The 20,191-nt window shown below is 36.9% G+C and overlaps 1 protein-coding gene across 9 annotated transcripts in view; it reads left to right on the plus strand.

The window, feature by feature from the left end:
• The first annotated feature begins 10,704 nt into the window (after positions 1–10,704).
• Positions 10,705–20,191, plus strand: part of LOC125649735 (E3 ubiquitin-protein ligase HECTD1-like) — a 99,395-nt gene continuing 89,908 nt past the window's right edge. For all 9 annotated transcript variants that reach the window (XM_056165008.1, XM_056165010.1, XM_056165012.1 and 6 more), the window contains exons 1-2: positions 10,705–11,302; positions 18,179–18,413. In XM_056165008.1, the coding sequence (XP_056020983.1) occupies positions 11,163–11,302; positions 18,179–18,413 (375 nt within the window). In that variant the 5' untranslated portion in view covers positions 10,705–11,162. The remainder of the gene's footprint in view (positions 11,303–18,178; positions 18,414–20,191) is intronic.

Below are 20,191 nucleotides of genomic sequence, written 5' to 3' on the forward strand. Positions count from 1 at the left end.
CTACTCAGGGGACTGAAATTTTATGGTAGGGTATTAGTGGTCCTCTTCCACCACTGTGAAGAAATGGTGATGTTACTCTCTCTAGTTACGGAGGTCTGCCCCTCCAAGTTTTATGCATAACGCATTACAATTAGTGAATAAAAACATCGGGTTCGGAAACATCGAAGACCCCTACCCAGGGGAATGAAATTTAGGTGGTAGGGTATTAGTGGTCCTCTCCCACCACTGTGAAGAAATGGTGATGTTACTCTGTCTAGTTACGGAGATCCACTCCTCCAATCTTTATGCATAACGTATTACACTTAGTGAATAAACATCGGATTCGGAATTATCGAAGACCCCTATTCCGGGGATTGAAATTTTTGTAGTAGGGTATTAGTGGTCCTCTCCCACCACTGTGAAGAAATGGTGATGTTACTCTCTCTAGTTACGGAGATCCACTCCTCCAATTTTTATGCATAACGCATTACACCTAGTGAATAAACATCGGGTTCAGAATCATCGAAGACCCCTACCAAGGGAACTGAAAATTTTATGGTAGGTTGTTAGTTGTCCTCTACCACCACTGTGAAGAAATGGTGATGTTACTCTCTTTAGTTATAGAGATCCGCCCTTCCGATATTTTTAAATAACACATTACACTTAGTGAATAAACATCGGATTCGGAATTATCGAAGACCCCTACAGCGGGGACTGAAATTTTTGTGGTAGGATATTAGTGGTCTTCTCCCACCACTGTGAAGAAATGGTGACGTTACTCTCTCTCTCTAGTTACGGAGATCCACCCCTCCAAGTTTTATGCATAACGCATTACACTTAGTGAATAAACATGGGGTTCGGAATCATCGAAGACCCCTACCCAGGGGACTGAAATTTTTGTGGTAGGGTATTAGTGATCCTCTTCCACCACTGTGAAGAAATGGCGATGTTACTCTCTCTAGTTACGGAAATCCGCCCATCCAAGTTTTATGCATACATGGAACGCATTACACTTAGCGAATAAACATCGGGTTCGGAATCATCGAAGTCCCCTACTCAGGGGACTGAAATTTTATGGTAGGGTATTAGTGGTCCTCTCCCACCACTGTGAAGAAATGGTGATGTTACTCTCTCTAGTTACGGAAATTCGCCCCTCCAAGTTTTATGCATAACGCATTACACTTAGTGAATAAACATCGGGTTCGGAATCATCGAAGACCCCTACCCAGGGGACTGAAATTTTTGTGGTAGGGTATTGGTAGTCCTCTCCCACCTCTGTGAAGAAATGGTGATGTTACTCTCTCTAGTTACGGAGATCCGCTATAGACAAAAATGATTTGACGATTTGCATTTTACTTCTATTTATATTTCCTGATCTTGTAGACAGATTTATTAACAATACCATGGTATTGTTGTTATTTGTATTTCTTTGTGATTATTTACCCATTCCCTTTCATTTTGATATATTTTATTTCCCCATTTTTCTTTCTTTACATGTTGAATGTTTCGTCTGATCAAGGTTAGGACTGCCCCCCCCCCCCCCCTTCTAAAACGATGGGTTTTTTTCAGTATCAAAAGTTTACCAATTTTTTTATTTTATTCAGTGAATAAAGTTCCTCTGAAAGACATATTTCAATCATGTACAACATTTAAATAGAAAAAGATTTTGCAAAAACCTATGACATCACAAGAGGATCGATCAACCTTAAATCAAATGGAAACAGAAATGCAATATAACAAAGAATTGATGTTACAATGTCCATAGTACTACTATAAGACATCATGGTTTTCTAGAATTGTATATTTGTTTTTACGCTGTTTAATATATCTACTTGCTGAAAAATAAAAGAACATACTTAAATTTTAGTCCCTGGGGTCGGCGATCATCGATGATTCCGAACCCGATGTTTATTCGCTAAGTGTAATACGTTATAAAAGAAAGTTGGAGGAGCGGATCTCAATAAATAAAGAGAGTAACATCACCATTTCTTCACAGTGGTACAGTGGTTGGAGAGGACCACTAATACCCTACCACAAAAATGTCAGTTCCCGGGGTAGGGGTCTTCGATGATTCCAAACCCAATGTTTATTCACTAAGTGTAATGCGTTATGCATAAAACTTGGAGGGACGGATTTCCGTAACTAGAGAGAGTAACACCACCATTTCTTTACAGTGGTGGTAGAGGACCACTAATACCCTACCACAAAAATTTCAGCCCCCTGGGTAGGGGTCTTCGATGATTCCGAACCCGATGTTTATTCACTAAGTGTAATACGTTATGCATAAAACTTGGAGTGGCGGATCTCCGTAACCAGAGAGAGTAACATCACCATTTCTTCACAGTGGTGGGAGAAGACCATCAATACCCTACCACCAGAATTTCAGTCCCCAGGGTAGGGGTCTTCGATAATTCCGAACCCGATCTTTATTCACTAAGTGTAATGCGTTATTTAAAAATGTCGGATGAGCGGATCTCCATAACCAGAGAGAGTAACATCACCATTTCTTCACAGTGGTTGGAGAGGACGACTAATACCCTACCACCAGAATTTCAGTCCCCGGCGTAGGGGTCTTCGATGATTCCCAACCCGATGTTTATTCACTAAATATAATGCGTTATGCATAAAACTTGGAGGGGCGGATCTCCGTAATTGGGAAGAGTAACATCACCATTTCTTCACAGTGGTGGGAGAGGACCATTAATACCCTAACACAAAAATTTCAGTCCCTGGGGTAGGGGTCTTCGATGATTCCGAACCTGATGTTTATTCACTAAGTGTAATGCGTTATGCATAAACATTGGAGGGGCGGATATCCGTAATTAGAGAGAGTAACATCACCATTTCTTCACAGTGGTGGGGGAAGACCACTAATACCTTACCAACTGAATTTCAGTCCCCGGGGTAGGAGTCTTCGATGATTCCGAACCCGATGTTTATTCACTAAGTGTAATGTGTTATGCATAAAACTTGGAGGGGCGGATCTCTGTAACTAGTGAAAGTAACATCACCATTTCTTCACAGTGGTGGGAAAGGACCACTAACACCCTTCTACAAGAAATTTAATTCCCTGGGTAGGGGTCTTCGATGATTACGAACCCGATGTTTATTCACTAAGTGTAATGCGTTTTGCATAAAACTTGGAGGGGCGGATCTCTGTAACTAGTGAAAGTAACATCACCATTTCTTCACTGTGGTGGGAAAGGACCACTAATACCCTACCATAAAATTTCAGTCTCCTGGGTAGGGGTCTTCGATGATTCCGAACCCGATGTTTATTCGCTAAGTGTAATGCATTATGCATAAAAATTGGAGGGGTGGATCTCCTTACCTAGCAAGAGTAACATCACCATTTGTTCACAGTGGTGAGAGAGGACCACTGATACCCTACCACAAAAATTTCAGTCCCTAGGGTAGGGGTCTTTGATGATTCCGAACCCAATGTTTATTCACTAAGTGTAATGCGTTATGCATAAAAATTTGAGGGGCGGATCTCCGTAACTAGAGAGAGTAACATCACCATTTCCTCACAGTGGTGGGAGAGGACCACTAACACCCTACCATAAAAATTTCAGTCCCCGGGGTAGGGGTCTTCGATGATTACGAACCCGATGTTCATTCACTAAGTGTAGGTAATGCGTTATGCATCTCCTATACAGAAGAGTTCGTATCTCGAAACTGGCGTATTTGGCGCTCCATAAAGCTCGCGTCGCGTCGCGACGAGCTCGTTCCAATGATTACGCAATTGAGTCACGTGGTTTGCTCTTCATCAGCTGAAAAATTATGGGGACTACCCATAATGCCTCCGGGAAAATGTCGCCGTCACTGCGGTATACTTCATTGACAACTCCGTAGATAAAACAAATAATTAAATAGTTTGGAAAGTACCACAAATGATTTTAAATTCCAAACAAGCTTTCCAATACCTTCGTACGTTTTGTTGTGGATAAATGATTGATTTGAAAGAAAAAAATATCGCAGGTAATTAAAGTGATTTCCTACACACAAAGAACACCGGAAAAACACTTATAAACAGATATATTAACAAATAAACAGGACAACTTACAAAGGGTCAACAAATACAACGACTACAATGCTGCGTATTCCAAGACACGTCCGCTTGCCTAGAGTTCGCGGGTAAGAGAGAGAGAGAGAGAGAGAGAGAGAGAGAGAGAGAGAGAGAGAGCAAATCACGTGCAGGCTTAGAAGACTCCGAGCCCGACCAGAAACACCAAAAATGATATGCCTAAAGTCGTGTTGTAAGATGTCATGGTCTTCGCTCGTCTTGAGCAACGGTCACATCGTATACATATTAGCGAGCGAAGCTCGCGTCGCGACGAGCTCGCTCCAATGATTACGCAATTGAGTCACGTGATTTGCTCTTCATCAGCTGAAAAATGAATATTACCCATAATGCTTCTGGAAAAATGTCGCCGTCACTGCGGTATACGTCATTGACAATCCCGTAATTAAAATAATTAGATTGTTTAGAAAGTACCATAAACGTTTTTAAATTCCAGACAAGATTTCATACCTTCAAACGTTTTACTTTTGCTTGGTTTGAGAGAAGAAAAAACATTGCAGCTAATATGACGTCACAATTTGTAACTATTTACATGATAAAAGTCGTGTTGCAAGATGTTAATGAGCTTCGCTCGTCTCAACGGTCACACCGTACAACATATTATATATATAAAATAACTCATGCTAACACCGGGCCGACACTGGGACAACGTACTATCCCCAACTTAATTGAATATGCATTTCAAACGTTGGACCAACATTGGGCCAACTTCAGAATCCCAACATCCTCGGAAAATAAAGCAAATAGGAGTTTATATACGTTGGACCAACATAGAAATCCGAGCATGGTTGAGAAGATTGGCATGGTAGCATTGGCCCAACGTTGTCTACCCCACGCCCACCATACAATCATTTACCAATGTTGGCCCAACGTAGTCATGCTATCTTAAAATTTGTACCGCTAGTAAAGAATGATATTTTATTTATATAATGAAAACAATATCTCTCAGAAAATGTTATTTTTTCTTCTGAGAATAGCTAAAGTATTTGTTAATTCCTATTTTCTTCTTTTTGTTTAGTAAAGCAAAATTGAAAACATTTGTTTTATTTAAATCAATTGAAAATGCGATCAAAATATCTTTTGCTGTTTTTAGTGTCTGTTACATTGTATTAATGTAGTCTGGTCCCCCAGACTATTATTAATGTTCTTTCGGAATGCATGGGTGGTTTGGTCCCAATTACCTATGCGCACCGAGTGGATTCGCACCTTTACCTGTTCGCTCTTAGTGGAATCGTCCTCCGTGGTTTCGCCCCCATTGAGTGCGACAACAGTGGTTGGGACGATTGATCAGTGCATACTCTCCTTTAACGATGAACAATTTAATTTATCGACGTCCAAGGTACATCCATTTTTATCATTATACCAACAATTTTTGCCATGACAAGTTGCATTCATTGTAGAAAATCAGTAAGTAAAATTTATCATACGAAACAGAATTAGCATTATGTAATTAAAATTAGGGTGTCTATTGTGTGATTTGATCAAATCTTAGATATTTATGTAAATCACAAAATGAAGAATTCAACTATTCTTAGTTATCATCTAAGCTCAACTATATGATTTACGAGGAAAATTTCGCATATAGAAAAAATTATATATATATATATATATATAACCAACAACATTCAGTATCCAAAACTGTCGGATTTATATTAAATAGATACAATGGCCAGGGAAAATAATTATATAAAGCACTAGAATGACCAACGACATGAACAATTGGAATTGTCAAATTTTCGGGACAACCTGTCCCTTTGTCAGAACGGGAAAGGATTACATTGTGGAGAAAACACAAATATAATTAACAATATATAAGCACTAAAGCTACACTACAAAACTAGCTAAACACTTTTTCCAGCGGATTACATGTTGCAGGCTCTGTTATTAACCAAAAAAAGAATAAGAATCAGAGCGTGAACTCATCATGTCTGGTCACTGTGATATCAGTCGGTAAAGTGTGAAATTCATTAATGGACGAACTAACGGCCGGTCAAAAGGTGAAACAATCCGTACATCATGGTATTCTCCCCTAGATCAAACTATTGAAAATCTAAATTTCAGATAATAGTAAATGAAATTGGCGTAATGTCTAAACTATTGGTTACTTGTAAGAAATTAAAAATGGAAATTGTTGATGAGTGCCAACGATGTTGGCAGTGCTGGTACTGCTATGCATCCAGTTGGTGAAGCAAGGCGAAGTATCGTTGGTAATATGAGGCGGTACGCAGATATCTTCAGAGAAATAAAGTTATGAGAAATAAACCGTTGTCGTTGATCAGAGGGAGAATAACATTGTCATATCAGGAATAGGTTTAGCCAATGTTCATTCTGGCAAAGTCAATCACTTTGTTCATGCCGTTAGGACGGAATGACTTTAGTATGTGCATCAAGAATTTTTCTTTCTATCTGTGGAGCTCCAGGTTTGGTTGTGATCAATAACCACGACAGTCATGTCTTCCCATTTGTGGCCATCTAGGTTGAAATGTTCTCCAACAGGCTCGGTGATTCTTTTGGTTTTGATGGTCGAAACGAAATACATATACATATATGATGAATTGTTGACTTTTTTATCATCACAGTTTTTATGGTAAAAACCCGACAATGTGTGAAGTACTATTTATCAGTGATGTAACACCCCCAATGTGACGTAGGTCATGACGTGTAACAACTTTTTCAAAGCTTGTAAAGTCTCAAGCTGTCAAGACCTGTTTCATTCTTGGTCCAAGAATAGACACTATCGTATCAGTGTAAGATCAACCTTCCGCACAGTTTTAACTTTGATTATATTTCACAATGTATGCCCAGACGGACGAAAGAAAGGCATTTTTCGAAAAAGTGCATGAAGAAGCAAGGAATGCAGAAAAAAAAGGGATGGGGAGCACTAAGTTTTCTTGTTAGACTCAAAGGACAAATTTTTAAGAAATATCCTCTTCCAACAACCATACCTAATATCCCAACTTCGAATATTCGAAAAGATGCTGTTTCCTCAGAACTTTATCCAAATGATACTCCTTCTGAGCTTATCCCGATTTAGATATATGGTGATGGGAATTGTTTATTCAGAACTCTTTTTTTGTGTTTGGACATGAGGACAATTTTAAGGAAATGAGGGTACGAATTGTGTTTGAACTTGTTTCAAACCTGAAGCGCTACACGAATGAAAACACTTTTGTGACCATGTCCACAAACAAAAGTTCACTTCAATATGTCTTTGAAAGTTCCCTGTCAGAAGAGTGTTTAATTACTGGTGATTTGATTGCTTCGTTACAAAAGGAAACAATAAAAACAACCCAGAACGGTTACTATTCAAGCCTTTTACATATATTCGTAGCTTCCAACGTTTTGCAGAAACCAATCATGTCGATTTTCCCCGAGGTGCAAATCCCTGGTGTAAACAGACAAGATCATAATCAGCTTATTGTTCCTCTTGACCGTGCTGATGCTAAAGAATATCAGGATGCTATCCACATCATGTGGACTCAAACAATTGCTACAAAAATAGATGGTTGGACATGCACCTAATCATTTTGTTGCCTGTATTCACAAGCATGAGGAACCTCTTTCAAAGCGTTCGAGGTTATCCTTTGAGAATTCTGAACCTCATCGCTCATTTGAACCAAAACAATCACAAGATAGTCCTTCCCCACTCTTGGAGTCTAACACAAATGAGGAGTCTATTGAAACAGGTAAATTGGAGGAAACTGCAAACAAAGAAAGAGACAAACATGTTAAGGTTGCTTCCTTTATTGATTCTTCTTCTTCTTCTTCAGAAGATGATATCTCAGAAATACCAGTTCAAAAGGCCCAGGTTGTACATGAAAAATGGCATACACCAGAGATCGGTAGTACCCCAAATCAGCCACGAAATATTTTCTTTCCAGCAAAAAGGTTTGGTAAAAAGATGAGATCTTTCAATGCCTCATGGTTTGATCGGTGGTCTTGGTTACATTATGTAGAAATCAAAGATGTTGTATTCTGTTTTCCTTGCATAAAATCATTTCAGAAGAAGACTCTCATTTGTCACAAGAAAGAAAAAGCTTTCATATTAAGTGGTTTTAAAAACTGGAAAAAAACAACCACAAAATTCGCTGCACACGAGAAAAGTGATTGCCATAAAGAGGCAATGGAAAGGGAGTTTACGATGAAGGAGGAGGTCAAAGATGTTGGAGAATGTCTTTCAAAGACGCACGAGGTCGAGAAGAAGTCTAACAGAGAGAATTTGCTTAAAATCACAAACATTTTGAAGTTTCTTGCTCGACAAGGAATTGCTCTTCGGGGTGACAAAGACGAGAAAAACTCGAACTTTAATCAACTTCTCATGTTAGAGGCTAAACGCGATCCCCAGCTTCAGGAATGGCTACAACGCAAGACAAGTAAGTATGTTGCTCCAGATATACAAAATGAAATTTTGCAGGTGATGGGGTTGCAGGTTTTGCGACAAATTGTTGCTTTCATCAAATCGTCTGAATTCTTTTCAATAATGGCAGACAAAACACGAGATATTTCCAACAAAGAGCAACTTGTTTTACGCATTCGATGGGTTGATCAAAATTTTACCGCTCATGAAGATTTATTAGGGATGTACTGTCTTTCTGACATTGGGGCTAATTCAATAACCCTATAGCAATTAAAGATGCCCTTTTGAGGTTTGATCTGCCTATTAACAAAGTAAGAGGGCAGTGTTATGACATGGCTGCTTCTATGGCTGATTCAAAGACAGGTGTTGCAACACAAATTCATGCACTTGAACCCAGAGCCCTTTACATACACTGTTATGGTCATGCTCTTAACCTAGCTTGCAGTGATTCTATTAAGGGATGTAAGTTGCTTAGAGACACCCTGGACATTGCAAAGGATATAACAAAGTTGATCAAAGAATCTTAAAGAAGGGAGATGATTTTCAATACATTAAAAAATGCCCAAAATCTATAGAAAACGTCAGCGGGAATAAGGGTTTTGTGTCCCACAAGATGGACAATAAAAGCCGACACATTTCTGAGCATTTTGTCAAACTATGAAATTCTAAGAAATGTTTGGGATGAAAGCCTTTAATATGTGCGTGAGGTAGAAATGAGAAACAGAATTAGAGGAATGGCTGCTTATATTTGCAGGTTTGGTTTCTTCTTTGGGTGTTTACTGAGTGAAAAACTTTTACGTTATAGTGATAATTTGGCAATGGCTCTGCAGGCTCCAAATCTCTCGGCGAGTGATGGTCAAAAAATGGCATCAACGACAATGAGTGCTTTGCAAAGTCTCCGAGATGAGACAATCTTCACTCAGTTTTACGAGGAAGTTGTTGAAAAAGCAAAACAGATGAACATCGATGATCCTGTTCTTACTAGAAAACGCAAAATTCCTCGTAAACTTGATGATGGGGTAGCAGCACATACTTTTTCATCGTGTGCAGATATGTATAGGAAAGATTTCTACGAGGCATTATATCTGCTTTTAACTGGCATAAAATCTAGATTTGACCAACCAGGTCACAAAGCTTATGTTAATCTTGAAAACCTCGTAATTAAGGCTTGCACAGGTCAAACGTTTGAAGAAGAATTCAATTTTGTTACGACCCTATATGATACAGATTTTAAGCCAAAGGATCTTCACTGTCAGCTTATAATGTTAAAGACTGTTTTGCCAAAAGACTTTACGCCAGATATACCAAGTGTGGTTAAATTTTTCAGACATTCAAATGAAAAAAGTCTATTTGCCGAGATCCTCAAAATTCTCAAACTAATTTTGGTACTTCCTGCAACTAACGCTACCAGTGACCGCTCATTCAGCACCTTGAAAAGATTGAAAACATCACTGAGATCAACAATGAGCCAAATACGAACAAACAATTTGCTTTTATTGCATGTTCATAAAAATGAGACTGATGAACTGAATCCAGAAAAAATCGTTGAGGAGTTCGTAAGTGAAAGTGAACACAGACTGGCGATTTTTGGAAAGTTTACCGAGTACTAAATACCTTATGACTCAGAAATAATTGCTAACAAAATGATAAAGATATAAACAAAATTTAAAAAAAAAAATATCTTTAACACCCCCCCCCCAAAAAAAACCCCCAACAAAACTTAAAACTAAAGTTGAGGGGTTTCCTGGGAAACTAATTAGATTCTATGTACATAATTAGATTTATGCACATGACGTACATCTCAATGCTTGCACATATTTATGCAGTTATCTTTTTACTAATGGTTTCGTCGATATCACTTTTTTGTCGTAAATTAATTTTGGTGTGGTGCCCCCCCCCCCCCCCCCCCCCCAAGTGAAAACAATAGTGAACGATTTGTGATTTTTTAGATAGTGATAGCTGCAGGGAAAACTACCAACTAGGGTCGTCCAACGACATTAATAACATTGTAAAGAACGCATACGAAAACTTGGATTTTAGTTTCCAAGGATATTCTATCCCAAACGTATACCTATTATTTTTACAAGTTTCCTGATTTGACGTGCACCTATTAGTACTTATCTTTTGTAACTATATTCTGCACAGGTAAATTGGGGCGAAACCACTCGACTACAACCTAATCTTCTACCTTATGTTACCTGCACTGAAATTGGAACGAAACCACAAACGGCGAATTCACTCGGTGCGAATATGTAATGGGGACGAAACCACATGTTACCGTTCTTTCGGAACATCTTCCGGCAGGGAAGTCAGATCGAGGTCAAGTTCAATGGAAGTAGGGATCTATTTTCAGAACTCTGATCGAGAGAGAAACAAAACAATGTATGTGAATGACCGTTAGTGTTTTAATTGTGTTAAAGGAACAAAATTTCTAGAGGGCGTCATTTTGACAGATGAAAACCCCCCGTGTCATGTCATACGAACACGTCTTCCTTTGTGAATGATTATGACCATATATATTTATCTTATCGTAAAGCAGTTGTGTCTAACGTAGAAAGTACTGCATTTGTTTTGGGGTGTTTTTTTTTTTTATTATTGCGTTTTTATTTACTTCACAAAAAGACCGACGGATGGTTTTAACTTTCATTTGTGTCGGTAATTTCCCAATATTTCCTGTGGGATATTGAAGGGCTATTTTTAGAAGTTGCAGAGAAGGTGTAGAGCCTTTTGGGTTTTGTAACCATGGCGGATGTGGACCCAGAGACTCTGCTGGAATGGCTCCAGATGGGACAAGGCGAAGAAAGGGACATGCAGCTTATTGCTCTAGAACAGCTATGCATGCTGCTCTTAATGTCTGACAATGTGGACAGAGTGTTTGAAAGGTAACTTTTTGCTCAATCTTGGTGAAGAGAATGTAAAGAAAGCATTGACTCAAAGCAATCAAGATTTTGAGTTATATTTTTATGCCCTAAGGAAATTGATGATAATAACCATAAACAGGTCCAGTCCAAAGACTATTTCTACCTATGTAGCTATTAATAGTTACCTAGGTATTTAAACCTACTTAAAAGTAGCTACTTCTACCTACTTTTACCTGTTTTTGAAAATATAAATGATGAAAATTCGCCCCAAATACCTCAAACATAAAAATGCAAGAAGGTAAACTTTAAAATTAATACAGATTTGTAAGACATTCTACACTTTTTATCACGTAGCTTTGACCTTAAGCTCCCAGAAAATGGAACTGGGTGCTGTTATTGATGCAAATTTCAAAGGTTAGAAAGTAATCATTTTTGTCCAATATTTTTGTGGTATTCATAGTCAGTGTAAGTGAATCAAGAAATTTGGTACACACCATAATGATATTGCGCCGTTCCTGCGTTTCGCCACGAAATGCAAGTAAAGGAAAAAGTAGGTAAAAATAGCTACCTGGAGTAGGTTTAAATACCTACATAGCTATAAGTAGCTACGTAGGTAGAAATAGTCTTTGGACTGGACCTGATAAATTAGAATCCGTTGAAGTCAAATATTTAAATCCACCAAATCCATGGAATATTGATTAGATAAATCATTAATGAGAATTTAACATGTCAAGGATATGGACAATAATATCATCTAATATTTTACTTGGTCTTTTCTCAGTTTATAATCATATAAAGTGAAACTTCTCTAAACCGGCCGGCTCTCAGACCGGAAAAAACGGCCGGTTTAGAGGGATGGCCGGTATACCGAGAATTTAGCAATTATAGACGTTTTATCTCAATATTGTCAAAGTAAGTACATGTGTACTGTTCACTTTGATCTGGTGATCCATGATCAATTATCGGTGGAGATTAAATTAGTCCCCTTGTACCTAAAGGTAATTATGAATTACAAGAAATATTCTCGCTGAAATCATCTAATTTTAAACTGAAAATCTATAACAGGATACATAAAGAAAACACAGAGGCCTATTATTGGAATTCCTCTTACCTATAAAAACTCATTCATTGCTTATGTCATTAACAATTTTGTTTTGACGTTTTTCAAAAATACAGTGTAGTAAATATGAAATTGTAATTTGAATATTTCTTTGGAATTTTAAATCTATGGAAACCAAGAAAATTAATCTATCTTTTAATAATTATCATTAACAGTCATGGGTTTGTTCTTTATTAACTACCGCTTATATCCATACGATAGTATGGTGAAACAATGTGACGATGTAACTATTGAGATAAAACGTCTATAATTGCTAAATTCTCGGTATACCGGCCATCCCATACCCACGCTTTTATATTGTGACATGTGAGGGGTAGAGTTGGAGCGGACTTCATATTGTTCTTAATAACTACCAGTCCAATTCTTTTCAAATTTGGTATGAAGCATCATTTAGACAAGGGGGACATAAATTGTAAATTTCAGGACTTCAGCACCCCTGGGGGTGGGGCAAAAACTGCCAAAAATTGACCAATTTTCAAAAATCTTCTCAAGAACCACACACATGTAACAAAAACTAAATGCATAGTGATATAGACCAGGAAGGCCTCTACCAAAATTGTAAATTTCATGATACCTGGGGTAGGGGTTCTGACCCCAGGGTGGGGCCAAACTTGTTATATAGTGTTTATGTGTAAAGCACTTAAATTACATCTTCTTTAGTGCTATTGATACTAAATTGAAAGTAAATAGATATTTAGAAAGAACAGGTAGTCCTTTACCAAAATTGTAAATTTGATGATCCCAGGGTTAGGGGTTTTGGTATCAGGGCATACATGCCAACTTTTAAAAATCCCCATGGGGGATTTTGCGCGCGACGACCTTTTTTCAAAGCTCGAAATTCACAACATTTTACCATGTAAATAAATATTTGTCTTTTCATTGACAAATAAAATATCAATCAAAGCATTGTAAATGTATCTTATATTAACACAACATCAAGTGTGTTTGACCATTAACTATAAAAAAAAAAAAACAACTTTGAAAGATATACATAAATATTTTATAAAAATCATCTATTCAGCAAAAAATCCTCTCCAACAACAAGTCACATACATATTATCAAATAATACTTAAAGTTGCATCCTTTTACACCATACAATAAACATTGGCTGGTCTATATATCAAAATTTAAATTAAAGCACATGCATTTAGGTACGACTACAAAGGCAATCTTGCTTGTCTGTAAACATGGGCTTACAGAGTCTGGTGGAATAATCTGCGTTGCAATCAGAAAAGGAGTGATCTGCCCTGCTATGAAGTTTGCACCCATGACATCTGAAAAAACACATCAAAATATACGATTTTACTTGTAAATTGAAACTACTTGCTCAATATAAAATTCAGTACAGACGTGCGAATTACGCATCACAAAGTCTATTTATTGAATACTACAGTATATAGACTATATAATACATCGTTATAGACGGATAGATTTGGATAGCCTATATTATTATAGTTGGAAAATATATATTTGACAATTTTGGATGCTGTCAGCGAGAGGCAAAAATCTGGAATGTCCGATTGTTTGGTGGTAACACTATCATCATTGTCATTCACGTTTGAGTAAAGGATATGTCAATTTGAAATCCGTCTTCCCGATTAATTACTATCAAAACATGCAAACATGCTTCGCACTGTCCAATAAGCACCCCGACACAGGCAGACCAGGTAAATTACACCCCGATACCATTACGACACAGGTAAACAGCAATGGCTAACCATGTCCCGATTTCTGATTGGCCAGTTCAGAAATGACGCGGGATTTCAAATTGCGGTTGGAAATGGGGGGTTGTTGTCATAAAATGGGAGATATTTTTAGAAAATCAGGATTTCAGGGTATTTTTGCAATCCTGATCGGGATTTGTCTTTTCAGTTGCTTCAAATTGGGAGAATCCCGCACAAATCGGGAAAGTTGGCATGTTTGTCAGGGTGGAGCCAAATGTGTGAACAATAGACATTTTTAACTTCTTCTTGATAACTATCATTCTTTCCAAATTTGGTTTGGAACAAAGGGAACATAAATTGTAAATTTCAGGATTCCTGGGGCCTTAGGGGCAGGGTAAAAATGAAATCATTTAAAGCTGGGAGTTTTGGGGTCGTATGGGGCTTTAATGAATATTTGAAGGTATGTTTATTTTAGGAAAATATGTTAAGAACTTTTTGATATTGAATTTATGAGATAGCAACTCAAGAATACAACGATATAAAGCCTCAACCGTGCACAGCTTTTTGTGTGTCGTAAATCTAAGGTTTTTATAAGGGGTGAATCTGAAGCTCTCTGTTATGTCAAAATATTTTTTCAGAGAGCTACAGTTCTGCAGCTAGATCAACAGTACATACAGTTAGCAGCAATATGATTATTTTAGTAATTTCTATCAATTTTGATCGGGATCGGTAGTTTTTTCTCCAGTTTGAATATAGTGATTATATTTAAAATTTGGTCATTTCATTTCAATTCCATTTTATAGTATATTTCTTCGACATATCTCTTTTCTTACTGATATGTTTTTTGAACATTTTATCCATAGATTTAAAAAATATTAACAAATAACATTTTCAATTTTCATAAATATTTTTTTCTAACAAATAAGAATGTTTATATCTGAGTCCTTTAGGCATGTTCTATTAGATATTGATATCATGCACCAAATCACAGCAAAATTTGGACTCAAGAATCTCTTATTTGCAAACTTTAAACACCTTTTTTATCATTCCGGGAAAAATAACAAAAAATTCATATAAAATAATTGAGGGCTTGTATCACTTTGTTGATGGTGAATTCATACTTTATATGAGGTGTTTTAACGAGCCATTAAATGAAATTTTAGTGTATTGAGCTAAAGTAAAGTTTTTTAAAAGTTCTTATTTTTTCAACACGACATGTCGGACTAGTAAATCAACATTTTACCCAACCGGACCTTTCATTTAGTAGACTTGGTCGGTTGGACGTGCCTTAGTGTCAAACCCTGGTAAAGCAGTGACACCAGCTGGTGTCGCTGAATTCCCACTTTTCAATGTGGAGTCCGCTCCGACTCTCACCCACACATATCACGTACAGTATAGAAGTGGGGTTAAGAGTTGGAGGAATCTCGGATTAATAATCATAAAGCATGGTACAGCAGGACTGACACAGATAGGTCTATTGTTATGATTTTGCCATATTTTTTACAGAATTCAAAATCAAAAAAAAAAAAAAGAATAATAGTGTCATTTCAATTTCTTATTTATCGAATTTATCTGTTGGGTTTTTAATGAGGCCTTTTGGGAAGGAAAGTGATTTGCACACAATTTAAGAATAACATTGGTTATTTAGATTCCCATTAGATTACATATTAGAGTTTTCTACCAAAAAATATTTTTGGTCTTTAAATCAGGCACGGAGCAAGAATAGATTTTAACTTAAAATTCTCTCTGGTTATGCCCCATCATGAATATGGCCAGGGCATATAGTGTTTGTCATGTTCTTCCTTCCATCCTTCTGTCAGATTGCATTTAGCTCAGTTTCATAGAAACTAAATTCAAGATATTTTTACCAAACCTTAATATGTGCTGATATATATTGGTGACATCTCAGTGATTTTTAAAGACCCGTTTGAAATCCAAATATCGGCCCTTTCCCAGCCACAGGATCCTATTAAAAAAATCACTGCATCTATTATGTCACCTGAGTAAACTCAGGTAACCTATTGCAGTTGGATGTCATCCATCAACAATTGAACATTTTTATCTTCTTGATAACAGGGTTGGGTCAAAATGGTCAGTTATTGGCTCACCTGAGCTTTCAGCTCAGGTTAGCTTTTCTGATCACCTCTTGTCCGCCGTCTGTCTGTACACTTTTTACATTTTCGACTTCTTCTCCAGAACCACTGGTCAATTTCAACCAAACTTGGCCAAAAGCATCTTTGGGTGAAGGGCTTTCAAGTTTGTTCTAATAAAGGGCCATGTTCCTTTCAAAGGGGAGATAATTACAAAAATGCAAAAATAGGGTTGGGTCATTTAAAAATCTTCTCAGGAACCACTTAGCCAGAAAAGCTGAAGTTTACATGAAAGCTTCCTGACATAGTGCAGATTCAAGTTTGTTAAAATCATGGCCACCGGGGATATGATGGGGCCACAATAAGGGATCAAAGATTTACATACAAATATATAGGAAAAATCTTTAAAATTCTTCTCAAAAACTAGTGGGCTAGGAAAGTTGAAATTTACCTGACAGCTTCCTGACATAGTGCAGATTCAAGTTGATTAAAATCATGACCCCCGGGGGTAAAATGAGGTGAAAATAGGGGATCAAAGTTTTTCATACAAAATTATAGTGAAAATCATTAAAAATCTTCTGAAAAATCACTGGGCCAGAAAAGTTTACATTCACATGAAAACTTACTGACATAGTCCAGATTCAATTTTGAAAAAAAATCATGACCCCCGGGAGTAGGTTGGGGTCACAATCGGGATCGAAGTTTTGCATGCGAATATATAGGAAAAATCTTTCAATGTGAGCCAAGGTGACTCAGGTGAGTGATGTGGCCGAAGGGCCTCATGTTGTAATGTGTGAACAATATACATTTTTAACTTCTTCTTGATAACTATCATTCCAATTCTTTTCAAATTTGGTATGAAACATATTTGGAACAAGGGAAACATAAATTGTAAATTTCAGGATTCCACCACCCCTGGGGCCTTAGGGGCGGGGCAAAAACTGCAAAAATTAGACAAATTTTCAAAAATCTTCTTCTCAGGAACTGCACAAATGTAAGAAAAACTAAATGCATAGTGTTATAGAGCTGGAAGGCCTCTACCAAAATTGTAAATATCATGATCCCCTGGGTAGGAGTTCTGACTCCAGGGCGGGGCCAAACTTGGTATGTAGTGTTTATGTGTAAAACACTTAAATAACATCTTCAGTGCTATTGATGCTAAATTGAAACTAAATGGATAGAACAGGTAGTCCTTTACCAAAATTGTAAATTTGATGATCCCCAGAGTAAGGTTTCTGACCCCAAGGTGGGGCCAAACTTAGTATATATAGTATTTATGTGTAAGTTTGCTGATACTGTATGAAATATCAATACATTCTTAGGAATTAAGCAGTAAAGGATGTACAAAAAATGATGAATTTCACAACCCAGAGTTTATGACTTTAGGATGAGTCCAAATTAGTCACATCTTTTGATGTTTTAATGTTAATACACCTATTATTTAAAGCCTTTCATCAGTGTATGCACTTTTAAGGGCAGGGAGTGAAGTTTTAAGAACACATTTTGTTATATACTGTTGCTGAACATTAGAATTTAGCTTAGATATTCAGAACAGGAATTTTTTTCTAGATTTCATAGCCTGTGTGAGTAGTGATACTTTGTCACTAGTATTCAGGTGACCGGGAAGGCCTGTGGGCCTCTTGTTGGATCTACAACTGCTAAATTTTAGCCTTTTGTGTATTTTCAACATTGCTAGTTTCAGGGGTTGCTTCCATGGAAATAAACTCATTAACATAATATATATATACAAATTGTAATTTTTCAAACAGGAGAGACCTCCTCTCTATGATAAAATGATTTTTTAAAAATCTTATTACATCTCAGCATCATATTCCCTTAAGTTCAAACCTAAATACACGACACAAGTATGATTAGCTTTGATTGCTCAGTGTTAAGTGAAATATGTTTCAGCAATTTAAGTTCTGATATAAAATGTAATCGCCCAAGATTTGACACTGTCTCGATGATTTAGAAATAAAACCTTGTATATAGCAATTTATGTTTCATAAAAAATATTTCCAGCTGTCCCCCAAGAACATTTTTGCCAGCTCTCTGTCGAATATTTCTGGATGAAAGTGCCCCAGACAATGTCCTAGAAGTCACAGCTCGAGCCATCACTTACTACCTGGATGTTTCTGCAGAGTGCACTCGTCGCATAGTGTGTGTAGAGGGTGCCATAAAAGCACTTTGCAACAGGCTGGTGGTGGTGGATATGGCATCTAAAAATAGTCGAGATCTGGCAGAGCAGTGCATCAAGGTTTGTTTACAAAGATTATGTAGGTGCAGTACTGAAAGTGCTACTGCTGTAAACATTACAAAAGTTAAAACACATCAACTAATGACTAGGTTTGTGGCTTAGACGTGAGTGATGTTGCAGTTATCATATTATAGTGGGGTAACGTGGTTTTATGTAATGTTATTATGCAGCAGGGTTTTGTGTCATATTATACAGTGGGGTTCTGTATCTTGTACAGACGCATTATTCACTTTTAGTCTGGTAGCTATGAAAAGATTGGCCAGTGTGCGAAACTAATTTTTCAATCCTGTAGAAATTCGGTCCACAATGATTTTGTTTTCTATAGACCACAACGAAGTCCTATAGACCAAAATAAAAATACTAAAATTAGGACATGAAAACTTATCACTGAAGGCAATTTGGTGAACGGTGAGTGCACAGTGAACGCAAGATGGTCTATTCATTTGTTAAAACATTTTTGTTACGCAATCCTTTGTCTTTTTAGGCTTTTATATAGAAGAAAGTCAACTTGTAGTGAAAAAGTTACCTGTAGGTGTCCAATAAGTTGACAATTGCTGTCCATTATTTTTAAGAACGGACAGTATCTGTCCATTCTTAAAATAATTTGACAATTGCTGTCCATTATTTTAAGAATGGACAGATACTGTCCGTTCTTAAAAATAATGGACAGTAATTGTCAACTTATTGGACACCTACAGGTAAACCCAATAACTTATTAGACATCTACAGGTAGGCTGAAAATAAGAGAAAGACAATACATTTGTCAAAGAGATACAAATTTAATTTTAAATTCCCTACAAGTAAGAATCAACACAGATATCGGAAAAATCACTGAAACACTTAAAAATGATATTTCCCTTTAGTAGAATTCTCTGCTTCAACTCCTAAGATTCACAATTTTTTAATTCCATTGGCCATTACTATATCGCATCAAAACTTAAATTTGAAAGACATAGTTCCATACTGTATTTGAAATTCACTGGATTCAGAGGCACATTCCGAAACTTCTTCACAACGCTTTTTTAAGTTTTCTTTATCAGCATATCCTAATTCTGAATTATTATTTTTGCTTTCATCAATAATTTCACTTCACGAGATAGTTGGATTGGGTTCTTTTGGCTGGCTTTAATTATTTCCTCATCCAAATATTCGAAAACACAATACTTTTCAGATCAAAATTTGACTTCATAACTTTTTCACCCTCCATATCCAGAATATTTGCAATACTTTCACTAAAATCCTTCAATTTTGACTGTGCAATGAAAATGCTCTCCCCATCAGAGGAAGTCTCAGTACTATATAAAGTGAGTGAATATAAAACCTGCAGTAGAAGACTACTCACCTGACACTGTCCAATAAGTGAACAAAAGAAACAGAATTCTACGCAAGACTGGTTATATTGTCAGATTATTCAAAATAGCTTTATTCATAATTATCATTGTCAATGGGTTTACCTGAGACTGTCCATTCTTAGAACAAAAGATGTAATGTTTTAAGTAGGATATAAGCCTCAAACTGTCCATTCTGTGAGATAAAGAACTGATCTCGGCCCTACGGGCCTCGATTAGTTCTTTCTCTCACAGAATGGACAGTTTTGGGCTTATATCCTTTACGTATATTTAGGATTTTTTCCCTTTGATTGTACATACTTTATAATCAGGTAGAGAATATTTATATATGAATACATCTGTTTGTTCATTTTTGTGCAAATACTGGATGTATACTTCTCATGAAAATGATTGTAAATTTCACATCAATGCACGTTCAATGATGGACAA

The sequence above is a fragment of the Ostrea edulis genome, chromosome 5 (assembly GCF_947568905.1).
Source record: "Ostrea edulis chromosome 5, xbOstEdul1.1, whole genome shotgun sequence".
In the NCBI taxonomy this organism is placed as follows: Eukaryota; Metazoa; Mollusca; class Bivalvia; order Ostreida; family Ostreidae; genus Ostrea; species Ostrea edulis.